The sequence below is a fragment of the Grammomys surdaster genome, unplaced genomic scaffold (genome assembly GCF_004785775.1).
Source record: "Grammomys surdaster isolate TR1022 unplaced genomic scaffold, NIH_TR_1.0 100, whole genome shotgun sequence".
NCBI classification, from domain to species: domain Eukaryota; kingdom Metazoa; phylum Chordata; class Mammalia; order Rodentia; family Muridae; genus Grammomys; species Grammomys surdaster.
In genome coordinates, this window is record NW_021604579.1 from 3,999,203 (window position 1) to 4,013,261 (window position 14,059).

Below are 14,059 nucleotides of genomic sequence, written 5' to 3' on the forward strand. Positions count from 1 at the left end.
AGTGATAAATGTCTGTTCTTCCTTGCCTCCGGTCCTTCCTAGCATCTCAGTTTCCCCAAGACTATGCCAGCAGACTTCCATGGAAGGACCTCATCAGCAGAGTAGGTGTTGGTGGTACCCAGTCCGAGGCAGAGATGCTCTAGAGAACAGCTTAGCTGTGCTTAGGGACTCTGGGGATGGGGGCAGGGTGGGGTGGGGTGGGGCACTGGCCTTTCTAAGCTCAGTCCCACCTGGTAAATATTTTATCCTCAAGCTGCTCAGCTAATCCTTATTAATTTCAATCCGCTGCCTTGCCTGGCTTGGCTCCCAATGCATTATTTATCCCCTTTGTTTGTTTGTCGCTAACAGGTGGGCCCCAGTAGAGGCGCTGACTGGGGACAAGCCCACTCCATCACAGTGTGGCTGTGAATTAATCATGAGGACTAATGGGAATCACCTCAGCTACAGGCACTTCCCTAGTTACCTCAGCTTGTGCTAGCACCCAGAGGTGGGCCAGGGCCATCTCAACTCCATTTAACTCAATTCAAAAAGCAATTTTATTTATTATCCACCTACCCTTGTCAGCCACTGTGCTATGCTTTGGGGATACAAGATGAGAAAAAACACAAGTTCTTGTCCTCAGGGAACTTATGGTCTAGTGGGGAAAGGGGTGTCAAACAACTTCTGAGCCAGTGACTCTTAATTATAATAGTGATTAAATGCTGCAAAGAAGGAGTGCAGGGTGCTGTGGGAAAGTGCACGTGAAAAAGAGAATCTGGCCAAGTCTAGGAAGGCTTCTCTTAAGGAAGGAAACTTACACTGAGCCCTGAAGGACAGCCCAAAGTCACTTAGGCCAGAGGGGTAGGATGTAGAGCTGAGTAAAAGAAAACAGATTAGAAAAAAAATCACCGAAGTGAAGTAGACAGGTGTAGGGGAGGGTGTGGAGTGTGGAGGTAAGAAAGGTCAGCAGGGGGCTGGAGAGATGGCTCAGCAGTTAAGACTGTTCTTCCAAAGGTCCTGAGTTCAATTCCCAGCAACCACATGGTGGCTCACAACCATCTGTAATGGGATCTGATGCCTTCTTCTGTTATGTCTGAAGACAGCTACAGTGTACTGTTAGACATAAAAAAAAAAAAATCTTGAGGGGGAGGGGGAAGTGGAGGGGGAGAGGGAGAGAGGGAAGGGGGGGAGGGGGTATACAGGGTAAGAGTCTAAGAGAGCCTCTTCAGCCAATGGAGAGCTCTTCGTGTGGAGGCCCGTCCATGCACACGGTCAGCCGTACCCTGCTCATTTTCACTACTTCCATCGTGATACCAACACACATTCACAACACCTGGGCTGATTTCAAAAGCTTGATTCCAGACTTTGTACACAGACTCTTGTCTGTGGTATGAGGGCCACTCCTCCAAAAGTTCTGATGTTCTGCTGGCTGATGCGTGTGCACCCTGGAAACAGCAGTCAGGATCACTAAACTTTAGTTGTACACAGATCAAGGAATGCAGGTGAACGCTTGGCCTGATCCTTATGAAGTAGCTTATTGTACCTGTCAGCTCTTTGAAGGCTAAGGAGTCCCTCTTGAAGGACTGAATGCAGTCTGTTAGCCCTAGGAAGGTCCCAGGCAAAGATCAGAACATTGGAGATTCAGCCAAAAGTGCTTACCTCACCTCCTAGAAAGAACTGCTCCTGTCTGAGGCTGTTTGGTGTGGACCTAGAAGATTCTGGCAAATGTTTTCTAAATGAACTGAACAAAATAAAAACCCAGCCACCACCTTTAAAAGGATCTTTCCCCAAACACTCCCCTCAGAAACCTTCACAGAAATCTAACTAAGGGGCTAGCACAGTTTAGGGACTCTCAGTAAGCCTTCAAGTAAGCCTGACAAGTCACTGTCAACCCCAAGGAGGAAGAAACAGAAGTTCTGATGGCAAGAATGACTTGCCCAGGATCACTAAACCTGGAAACAAGCCTCAACCAGACTAGGTTTAGCCTTGTCAACATACAATACGTACTGTCTATGTGGGCATTTCCCTAGGGATCTCTCTTGATGACCAAGGGCCCTAGCTCCTGAGAACAAAGCTAAAAGCTCTGGCTTATGAAGCAAGCACAACTTTGTGAAAGCATGGACCTCACTGTGCACATGCTCAGGGTTTGTAATTCTATTCAAAGTGGCCACTTGGAAAATCTATATGTCTTCAGGCTCCCCGTACATCATGGTGTCAAGTCCGGATGCGGAGGCATCCATCAGCAGCTCCCAAACGCCATGCATGGTCTGTGTCCCACACTCCTGATCCCTCCTTGGATCTCACTGCTCTGGCTTAGCCTGACCTGTTTGAGGGCTTATAACTGGTGGCTTGGCCAGCCTTTTGTGCCACCCTCAAGCCTGTGGCTACCCTCACCCCAGCTACTGATGCCTCCTTTGCTTTGCTTTACCTGTCTCTGCTCTCTCGGAGCAAGGCACCCAGCTTGGAGGCGGCTTCGATAACTTGCTAACGTGCTGCCCATGCTGTTCTTAAAAATTTATGACTGTGCAACATGAAAAATCCGGCTGAGGAACCATCATTAGCAGAGCTGCCTCCCTCCCCCACCAGAGCTGCCCTCGTAAATTGAGATTTATGACTGTGGCAGGCGGGCGTGGAGGGCGGGGTATGTGCTATGGTAAGGATGTTGTGGAGGAGATGGGAGAGACCAATGAGGCAGCAGTGGGGCCTGGGGCGCCCCCCTGTGGCAGCTCCAATTCACCAAAGGCTGCAGTGATGACACCTTCAAGGCAGGTCTGGCCAGAGGTGTCAGCATAGTATAGATCCTGGATTCCTTGGCAGTGGACCAGAAGGGGAGGAGCTTTTCTCTGTCAGGCACTAGTGCAGGAACAGATCCTGAGGTTCCAGGTGCTTAGCTGGTTCCTTAGCAGGATTAGGGAAGACAAGGAGATCAAATCTAGTGGTGAGCATGATCCTTGCTGGGGTCACCCTGAGTCAGCTTCCTCAACTGGGACTGTGCAACTCAGTAGAGCAGTGGTTCTCAGCCTTCTTAATGCTGCAACTCCTTAACACAGTTCCTCATAACTGCGGTGACCCTGACCATACAATCTTTTTCATTGCTACTTTATAAGTGTAACTTTGCTACTGTATGACTCCTGATGTAAATATCAACTCCTATAAAAGGATCATTTGACTGAAACCTCCCCCAAAGAGTTGTGACCCACAGGTTGAGAACCACTAGAGAACTGAAGGGAGGCAGAGGTCATGAGGGGGCCTCCCGCTGCCCCATTCCTTGGTAGGAAGTACAGGGAGACTGCAGGCATGTGTGTGCACAGGGCGGGCCTCACTCATATAGCCTCCTCACACAGGAAAGACTAGGGCCGAAAGAGGTGATCCCACTGCGCCTACCCCCAACTCCAGGCCCTCTGCTGGCTCCCCTCCACTTACTCCCCTGCTCACTTAGCCCTGTCAGCAAGGCCATTATGAAATTGGGGTTTCATTTACAGACTAATTAAACATTACAGCTTGTTCACAATTACAACGCGGGGATGAGGGAGTAACTAATTATGGAAGAAATGAGCTAACATTTATCTCTGCTCCCACCCTCCCTTTCTCCACTGGCCCCCACAATCTGGCTTCATCTCTGTGGTCAGTACCAGCTCTGTTTATTTCCTAGGAGTGAGGAACTGGAAAAGCCTAGTTACTTCTCCTCAAACCCAACTGTTGTTCCCAATTATCCTGGGGGTGGGACTTGGCTCCTAGGGCTCTATGCACGACAGACCCTGTGAATATGACTGAAGCTTTCTAGGAGCCTTGTGATGGCATGTGTGGCTCTGGTGAGGAGGCTCTGCTTTGGACTGCCAGGATGATAGGACTATTGGACTCTATGAGTCTGTATCTTACACATGAGGATTTTGGAGTGAATGTTTAGATGTGTGTGACCACGCATGTGCACAGGTGAACTATGTTTTCAACCCCCAGCCCCAGGACAGAACAGAAATAACTAAGTGACTGTAGGTGATGATGGGCAAAAGCTGGCCCAGGACACGCCCCAACTGCCTAGAGCCCATTTCCTACTGGGCAACACCATTCAGTCTCCTAACTCTGAAGTGGGAGAGAGGTGGGGCTTCTCTACTCTAGAGCTCCATGGGCCTAGGCTTGGTCTCTGGCCACATGCTCCCTCTAAGGTCCAAGGAGCCTCCTGGGGGCTAAGAGTGCCCCCTGTGGGCAGGAGTCCTGGGGTCCTGCTGACCTGACACAGGGTTTAATATAGTAACACCGAGTATAAGCGTTTCCATCCTTCCTGCCTTTGGGCAGAAGAAGAAAGGAAAGAGGAGGGAGAGGAGGGAGAGGAGGGAGCCGGCTGAAGGGAGGCTTTGAGGCCTCAGAACTCACATCAAACAGCCGGATCTGGGCCTAATTGTCTGACCCCTGCCCCTGCCTTCAATCAGCTCTGCAGCTCCTGCCCGCCCCTTGCCTAACTAGCAGCCATGTTCTCCTCATTAGGACAAGTTCCCCTTGCACATATGTCCTCGGACATGTCCCCAGCACTCCCAGCTCCCAACCCTGCCTGGTGGGAGGGTACAGCAGGGACCCAATTTTGGAGGGGCCTCTGTGACAACTATACCCTAGCTGGTCCAAGCTGCATCAGCCCCTGTCCTTGGGATACAGGGTCTAGCGCCACATATTATGACAGGCTCCTGGGCTGTCTTGGTTGTTGGGTACATTCTATCCTCTGTGTGTCCCTGCAGTAGTCCCACTATCTCAGACATAGTCCCCAGGACAGGAACTATACGGCTTTTATCCCTGTAGCCTAGAATGGTGAGATCAGCTTGGCAGGGGATCAGAGACTAGGTCTGGGTCTATGTACACAGACTGGGATCTGAAGAAACTCATCTGCCCACTGCCCATGATGGTTCATTCAATGGATCTAGCTGTGGTGACATATGCATAGTGCTCACCTTCTATAGGGGATATCTGGGTTTAAATTCTAGCTTTCGTTTTCTTGATAGGCAGCCTGAGGTGAACAACAACCTTTCTGAGATTCAGTTTCCTCACAAATATCCCTGCAGCAAGGTGAAAGCTGTCTCAGGGTGCCTAGCTAATGCCAAGGCCAGAAGCACCTAGCTTGCAGCCTAGACGTGAAGGCACGGATGTCATATAGCTGCTCCAAGTGGAGGAGCACAATTTCAGCATAAGGAAGGCCTATGGTCCTGGGTCAGATGAGGCAAGTCTTGAGGAATGGGTTGCCACCTGTGTACTAAAGGCTGGAGGAGGCAGCCAAAAATACCCTGAAGGTAGACTGCGTAAGATGCTCTTGAGATTAATTCTCAGGGTGCAGGACCTATTCAGGACTCAGAGAGGGGCTGGTTAGCTCTAGGCCCTGACATTGTCTCTCACCTTAAACCAGTGTAATGAATGACTTGCAAATATTGATGAAAACCACGAACTACAGCGATTGTGTTTTTCAAGGAGTGAAGGTGGGGAGAGGGGATAAGGAGGAAAATAAAGTGCAATGAAGTCCAGTTATCTCCCATCTGTAGCTGTTCCTAATCCCCTAGCCCAAAGGAATCCAATGCAGCCCCTTATCTGCCCTGTCAATCACTCAATCACCGCCCAGTGCTTGATGGGCACCACACTCACACACATGCTCTCACAAACACAGGCACTCCACTGACTCTTGCTCCAACATTCCCGCCCACCCCCAGCCCATTACTCTTCTAAGTAGGAGCAGCAAGCACGCACAGGTCCTGCCAGATGGATGCAATTTGCATAATATCAGCGGTGAAGGCTGCAAGATCACCAGGGGTCAGGGCGCTGACATCCCTGCACAGTCTATCTGCAAGTGCTAATTTGGCCAGCATTGATCTGTCTTTCTGATTTCTTTGTCATTTACATCTGCGATGGTCTGACAGGAGATACAGAGAGAGACAAGAGGAGCCCAAGTCAGCCTGGGGCTAAGAAGGAAGGGAACAAAGATCATACTTTCACTGCATCACCCACATAGCACACACGCACGCGCACACACACACACACACACACACACACACACACACACACGTGCACAGACTAGAACCTTCTTCCATCCACCAACTCACCCAAACCAGTTCTAACACACATACATCCATAGGGGTCCCCAAGGAGGTATTGTTAAATTGTCCCTCACTCCCAGGGACCATCCATAGAGGAAGTGGAGACCCTGGTGGCACCTGGGTAATCATCCCTTATGGCCACCCACTTTCTAGCTCTTCACTTTCTCAGGGCTACATCAGAAAGGAGATGGGCAGGGTAGGTATGGGAAAGACAGACACTCTAGTTCTGTTTCACGCTGAACAGGAAGCTGGCCCTCCGAGCAGTGATGGTGGCCAAACCCAAAATAGTAATGTGGTAGTAGTGAGACACAGTTGAGGACACGTGAGAAGAGGGATGTCAACATCTACAGGGTCATCTGGAGGCTTCTGAATGTTGAGTCCGCAAATTACCTGCAGACTCCTCAGTCAGAATCCTTACAGTTTTCTCTGTCTTGTAAGGGGTTTAGGTTAGGGAAAAGAACACTGCCAGGCCAGATGGCTGAAAGGGAGGCAAAGACTGAAGCTCTTGAAAGCAAGAGTCCTCTGCAGAAAGGGGATCGTGGTCACTGGAGATGCTGAGAGATTTGAGCATTCCCAGGGGTGCAACATCCCTCCCCTGTGTTAGCCCCCCCCCACCATTCCCTTCCTACTATGGAGGAGCTGGGTGATCAGAAGGAACTCCCTGCTGGGCAAAAGGAGGGGCTGGTGTCCATGTGTGCTAATCCGGGGCTGAGGTCTTCAGAGAGACCTGGGAAACTTCAAGGAGGGAAAGCCAAAGCTGTACTGCAGCTGAGCTCATTAGCCAGCACCCCCCTCCCCAAGAGGAGGAGGGTGGGAGGCCCAGTGAGCTGGCGGCAGAGAAAAGGCTGTCACTGTCCTTTCTTCCTTTTGGTACAAGCGTCTCCCTGAGCCTACGATTCTCCTGCAGTGACACCTCTCACGGGCACTAATGAGATCCATGCCACAGAGCTAATGCATTCTGACTGGACTCTGATAGACACCCTACTCGTGGGGAGACCACAGGCTAGTACTTTCTCCCACAGAGGGGGCACCCTCCCCCCTGCCACCACCTGCCAGCCTAGCTCTTGCCAAACTGTGCGGGGCAGCAAGCTCTTGAGAGTCCATTTGGTCTCTGGCCATGCCACCTGTGCCATGAGCCTCTGCAGGACCCTCCTCAGTCTCAGAGCAGAGGGGCTAAGATGGCAGGGCCAGCCCACCCAGCTGGGTACGGGGGCTGTTCAGTTACTCTCCTAGCTAGCTGAAACCTGCAGTCTGTGGGCTCTGTCACAATAGCAGACTTGCTGTGCAGATTTCAGAAAGAGAGAAGGGAAGGAACCCAGACTCTGCTGCAGAGCCTAGCTTGGAAGATTCTAGCTTGGTTTGTTCTTTTGTAGTACTAGAGACTGAACCTAGGGCCTTGTTGGTAAGTGATCTGCCACTGAGTTACATCTCCAGCCTAAAGGATCCAGTTATTGCCCACAACAAATGATATCAAGATACTCTTCTTTATACTCCTAATGTGATGGCCTGGAGATGGGCGGGATTCCCTGGGCCAAGAGGTAGAGAGCAAACTGTAATCAGAGTAAGAACTTTCAGGACCAGAAGAGGATGGAGGTCAGCAGATGTAGTGCCCTGGCTTCAGGGCAAAGTGTTTTCAACAGGGCTGATGGATGGCAGGGCCTGCCCTTCTCTCTTCAGCTTTGTACAGGCCTGTAAGGTTCACATGATCTTAAGGAAAACAGGAGAGCCAGTGTGTAGGCTAAGGAGATAGCTCAGTGGGTGAGGTGCTTTCTCTCAAGCATGAGGATCTGAATTTGAATCCCAAAACCCAGTTTTTTGTTTTGTTTTTAGAGACAGGGTTTTTTTGTGTAACAGAGTCCTGGCTGTCCACCTGGACTTGCTTTCTAGACCAAGCTGGCCTTGAACTCAGAGATCTATCTGCCTTCATGCATCACCACATCTGGCTTGTTTTTTTGTTTTGTTTTATTTTTAAGTCAAAACAATCACAAAGTCAACACTACAAGGTGCAACACTGGCAGGGCATGGGGATTGAGATGTTGGGCTGTGCACTTGGGTATTTACTTACTCCTGGCTCCTTACCTCACTGGCTGTGGGACTTTATACCAAGTCATGCCAGTTTCTTAGGAAGGGAAAGGCGATGCCTACCTTCACATGGCTGTTAGGAAAATGAGTTTATGTAAAACAAGTGGAACACTTTGCTGACAATGATGAAATGAAAGAAAGGCAGACTGCTCAGCAGTCGCTGGGAGGCCATCCTACCTTGGAGACAAGCTAACTGAGGTACTGTTAGAGCCTCACTGGTTTGTAGTTGGCATATCAGTTCAACAGCTCTGCCACTGTGGCCCTACCTTATACATCAGGCCCCCAAGGCCAAACCCACCCCATCCCTGCTAAAATGTCCTGCTTACAAGCCTCCAAAACCTTCCTGCCCAGTGTTCCAGCATCTCTTGACCTTCCTTGGCCGTTCCTGAACTGTTATCTCCTTCAGTCTCCAGTGCCAAGCTCAAAACGTCTACCTGAAATTTCTGTGGGTACCAGGCACCATGTCATCTATACCAATTCACTTGTAGCCCTGTCATAATTCTTGACACACAGTAGATGCAAGGTAAGCAGTTAATGGCCAAAAGAAAGTTTAACCTGGTTCCTTGCCACAGCACCCTACCCCAGACTGTCCCCAGCCCTCAGTGCTGCCCTGGCTCTCGGTTACCTTTGTGCCTTTCCTCCCTGCCCTGTAGACTCGTCATCAGTTTTCCCCAAACAAACCAGCAGACCATTCTCAAAGCTCAAATCAGACCTGCCTCTCAAACACCTCAGGATACATAACTTGACTGGCCTTCTACCCACCTATGCTACCCCACAACCTGTCTCCCTGTCCTCCTCCCATCACCCCACTCCACCTACAAGCTGCCTCCTTGCACTGTGAGCACCTGCACAGCACTAATGTCATATCCCCACGGCACTGTGGATGAGCCAATCAGGACCTGGAGATGGCTGAGTGGTGGGATCGGCACACTTCTATCCAGCCTCACCCAGTGCTGCCTCGTCTCGCCCCGTCCGACAGTACACCCGACAGTACACATCCACTCCCTGCCCCAGCCTGGCAGGCAGCGCCGCACACAGTTAATTAGCGCCATGTCACTGAGGACCAGCCCGAGCGGCCAGTGACAGGAGCTGACCCCTGACCCCAGGGCTGGGAAGCAGTCCACATCAAACTCTTACAGCGCGACCCTTTTAGCACGCACAGTAACTCGGGGCACCGCCAGCTGAAGCTCATTAAAGCTGTCTCTTTGGTGCGAGGGCCATTAACCTCACTGCTCAAAACCCACGCCTCCCCTCCCTGCCTCTCCCAGCCCAATTAATGCCCTCCATGCTCCCTCCTTTCCAAGCACCCTCACCCGCACCTCAGAGCTAGCCAGGAGCTGCTGGAAGGGCTGCCCTCTTCATTCAGACTGCAGAGACCAAGTGCCAAGAAGGGCCAGTGCCCTGGCAGCCTCTGCCATTGGCAAAGCCAGAGAGGGTGCTCCCTGAGCACCTACTTTGGGATAGGCCTTATCCAAGCCTTTCCCTGGGCTACTTGCTGGCCCCTCCCACTGTCCTAGGAGGCTGGCAGCACTGCCCCTCAGCTGAAGGCTCAGTCATCTGCACAGTAAAGCTAGAACTATTTCTGGCTTCATTGTTGCTCAGAGCCATCAGCCAGAGGGGAAAATGTTCTTCTTTAAAGGATAGGCTACTTCAGGAGTCCAAACATAGGAGAACAGACAAGGGAGGAATCACTCAAGAGGCAACAGAGAAAGAGTGGTGAAAGTTATCCTCCCCACAAATACACCCTAGTGCAGACAGACAAAGCAGAGCTTCGCTCAAAGCTGCGGAGGCTGTCTTACCACAGGCTACCACCAGACTCCACTGCTGCTGCTCTCCTTCCTTGAACTGATGCAAGTCTTCTCAGTGGTTCTACTTTCCTGCCTCTCCCTTTTCCATCACTCATCAGTCTCTACTCACCTACTTTTCATCCCTCTAGCTACAAGACTTTATTGAACAACTAGTAAGAGCTAGCTTTGTGCAGCACAAACAGCTGATCATGTTACTCTTTCATCTTCTAACACCCCCTCTGAATATTCCAGGAAGGAAGAATTGCCTTTTAACGAGCATTCAAGGTCCTGCTTCTAGCTGTTTACTAAACTAAACTTTCTATTCCAGTCTTAGGATACTACTTACTGATGTCTAAACTTGTCTTCTCAATATACTGGACTCTTTCAGGTCTTCTTTGTACACACATTTTCTCTGCATATTTATCTTTCAAAGATACCAACTCAAGTGTTTTTGTTTTGGGCTTTTTTTTGTTTGTTTGTTTTTCAAGACAGGGTTTCTCTGTGTAGCTCTGGCTGTCCTAGAACTCACTCTGTAGACCAGCCTGGCCTCGAACTCAGAAATCTGCCTGCCTCTGCCTCCCAAGTGCAGGGATTAAAGGCGTGCACCACCACTACCCCCCGGCTTGGGCTTTTTTTTTGGTAGTAATTTTCCTGCTCGACTCTCAAGATTTATCACCTAGTTGGGTTTGGTGTCTCCTTTATGCTGCATGGAAACAGGTCTATGGGGAAGAACAGCAGTTATAGCAGGGGACCCCCAGAGCCCCAGGCTTCTTGTCTCCCTGGTCCCTAGGAATGACAGAGAGCATCCCAGAAATCACTATGATATAGATGAAGTAGAAGCTACCCTGTCAACTCAACTGAGAACAGGGAAACTTCCCTAGTGGTAATCCAGAGCACAGCAGTTGAGCACCTGGTTGGCAAGCACCCATTTTCAGGCTCTGTCCCTCCTTAGCATATTCAGTACCTACTGGGCATTGGACAGGTGTATAGTGGATAAAAGGGCTAATTTGTACCAAGTGCTGGGACCTTCTACCATTCTGATGTCTTTCTATAGCCCCTACTGATGATGATACCTTGTCAAAAGTAATCAAGTTCTAATAAGGTCATAACACCACCCAGGATCACCTGACTCCATCCATGCTCTGGAACAGTGCCTACAGCTGGTCATTTTTGTTCTTTGGAAGCATCTGCACACATACACACAAAATAAGAGACAAAGAAAGAGACTTTCTTCTGACAGTTACCCACAGGCTGGTGGTTGTTTCTATAATCAGACACAGGCCCTCAAATCAACATGGATGTACTGTTAGGCATACACTCTTCTAACAGGCATGTACAAAGATGGATACCTTCTACTCAGACACACAGACATACAGGCAAGCTGTCATACACAGACAACATGATACTCACACAGACACATATTCACACTGATGTATCAGAAGCTTACAGAGCTGCCAACTCTGTGGAATTGCAGCCACTCCAGTTTCTCCCAAGCAGAAATCCCCAGTGTTACCCCACCTGTTACCCCACGCAGTCCCTCCCAACTCAGGCACTGCTCAGTGGAGGCTGCTGATCCTGCGGGGGAGTCAATACCCTGTGGACGAAGTCATCGGTCAGAAGGACCTAGACTAATTAAAAGCTGGTGAGGTTTAAATAATTCATCTCCTTAACTCCCATTGATCGTCCAGTTTAGTGGCCACAGACTTGAAACAATATTAAACAGCCTCCTCCAGCTCCACAGGGGGTGGGTAAGCTGACATGTGCCCACATCCCTGAAGACACTGTGCAGGAGGGACAGGAGACAGCACTTTAAATCTAAGGCCACCTGTGAGTCACTCAAAACCTATATTTCCAGTTTCCTCTGAAATGTTTTGAGAGGTCCTTTCTATTTGCCCCAAATCATAATGTCCTTCCTCTGCCCTCCCTACCCTCCTCCCTCCAGCCAATGATGAGAACCTTCCATAGGGCTGGGCTACAGAATCAGACAGGGAAACCCTCTGTTTGCCAGGGGACTGAGGCATGTGGGCAGGGGACTGACCGAGTTGCCAGGGGGATTTGTGGAGGGACTGACCAATGCCGCTGTGGGGCCGGCCTATGTGTTGCAGGCTGAGGCCCTTGTTCATGTCTAGTAGTCCGTTCTTGGGCCAGCAGCCCATGGCGAAGCTGTAAGCCTGGAAGACAGGAAGTAAGACTGGTTAACAGAGGCCCTGACCACTGAGCAAACCCCACTCACCAAGTCTCCACCCAAGGCCCCACCTGAAATACCACCTCATATTAAAGTCTGTTCACACATTCTATTTCACCAAGGCTCTTCCCCACCAGCAAGACCCCTTCCTTCTCTGAAGTATTCTTTCTCCTGGGCCTTCCCCTTCAGCAGTTGCTACCCCAATGAGGTGCCCCATTGCAGGGCTCTTCTCTAGAATTCTGGCTTGCTAAGGTTGTCTTTATGGTGAGTTCTTCCCTCATCAGAACATCTCCTTCACCAAGCACCCTCCACAGACTCCCATCCTAGAGCACCACAACTGTGCTGGGCTCCTTCCCTTGGGATTGCTGGTCACAAAGACTGGTGGGACCTAGGAGATTAGTGTCTCCAAATTTCACTCCACAGACAAAAAAAAAAAAAGAAACAAGAGCTGGCCAACAACATGCCTATAGTCACATTGCTTTTCATTCTGCACAGGCAAGGTTGTGCAAGGCTGTAAGTGCTGTCTGTGTGAGAGCTCAGTGAAAAGGGAATAAGGTCACCAGGTCAACTCAAGCATCAGTAAGGAAAGTCCAGGGTGTGTTGTGAGGGTGAGGAAGGGTGTGTGTGTTTGTGTGTGTCTGTGCGCGAGCGTGTGTGTGTGTGTGTGTGTGTGTGTGTGTGTGTGTGTGTGTGTGTGTTCTGTTGAAGGTCAAGTGTTCACTTATGCATATTCAAAGCGGCCATCCATTGATCTGTACTTAATTGTTTTCCTGGGGTTGGGGAAGGAAGTGCTGGGGGCATCGATCTGCTCAGGTCCCCAGCAGCTCCATTGCTCCCTCCATTCTCTACCACACCGTCTGGCCTCCAGTGATCTCCATCTGTGGGGAACATTGGCAGGACAGGACTTGTCTTCCCTCACTGGGGACAGGACCAGCAGCTTCTACCCTCACTGGCATGACAAGCCTAATGTCACAGATGAGGAAACTGAGGCACATTAGAAAGTGACTTGACCTATGTGGGTTAGACCTCTACAGTGTGGCTGAGATGGGCTTCTTAGCTTGCCAAAAAAAGTCCTGGGCTTCTGTCAGTGGGGCTGAAATCAGATTAAACATTTACCTATTTCTTCACTTCAGAAGTTAAACACCAAGCTGACCCTCTTCTAAACAGCAATGTTGGACAGTGATAATGGGAATAAAACTTGGGTGAGTTGAGTCAGGTAATAGAACAAAATGCCTGTTAGCCATGCTTAGATAAGCACTGCAGGGCCCACCTACTTCTGGGCCCAGCACTCTCACAAAGAGGAAAAGACCCAGAATAGGGCCAGAAACAAGATGGGGGGCGGGGGGCGCGTGCAGGGCCCAGAGGCAGAGGGCCAGTTTCTTTCCAGCTTCAGGAACCAAGCCCACGGGCACTAGGAGACTAGAAGCCAATGCAATTTAAAACTCAGTTACTTTCCAAAGCCGTTTTCCTTGATCACAGAGGGACTAGCCACAGCTCAACTCTAGCCAACCCTCCTCTACCTTCTCCCAGGTCCCCGCTATAGCCACATATCAGAGGCTGAGTGTGGACTCAAGGATGGGGTTTGGGGAGAGCATGCTGGCAGAGCCTGGATGTAGGCAACAAGGGGATACATGCAGCAAGAGGATGCAATCAGACAGGGGACACAGCTAGTAGGTGGGCACAGCTGGGGAAACTGTTAAGCATGGCCAGCTGACACTGGAGCTCAGTGGGCCAGAGAGCAGTGGCGGCTGCCTTTCAAGTACTTTAAAATCACTTACAAAGGCCGGATTAAACGATCAGAAATTCCATTTAATAGGACAAATAAAGAAATAACAATCTACTCTATCAGCCTGGAGAAGGCGAGCTGGATGGGTTTTTTCCCCCTTGAAAAAGGAAAAAGAGAAGGAAGGGGGAAAAAAAGAAGGATAATGTGTGTTTACTCAAGCAAAGAAAAAAAT

At 50.1% G+C, this 14,059-nt stretch overlaps 1 protein-coding gene across 7 annotated transcripts in view; it reads right to left on the bottom strand.

Moving 5' to 3' along the window:
- Positions 1-14,059, bottom strand: part of Eri3 (ERI1 exoribonuclease family member 3) — a 130,885-nt gene that overhangs the window by 13,328 nt on the left and 103,498 nt on the right. For 4 of the 7 annotated variants that reach the window (XM_028785255.1, XM_028785262.1, XM_028785245.1 and 1 more), the window contains one exon: positions 11,988-12,087. In XM_028785255.1, the coding sequence (XP_028641088.1) occupies positions 11,988-12,087 (100 nt within the window). Of the gene's footprint in view, positions 1-11,954; positions 12,088-14,059 lie in introns of all 7 variants that reach the window. The other 3 variants (XM_028785252.1, XM_028785237.1, XM_028785228.1) reach the window with 1 other exon arrangement.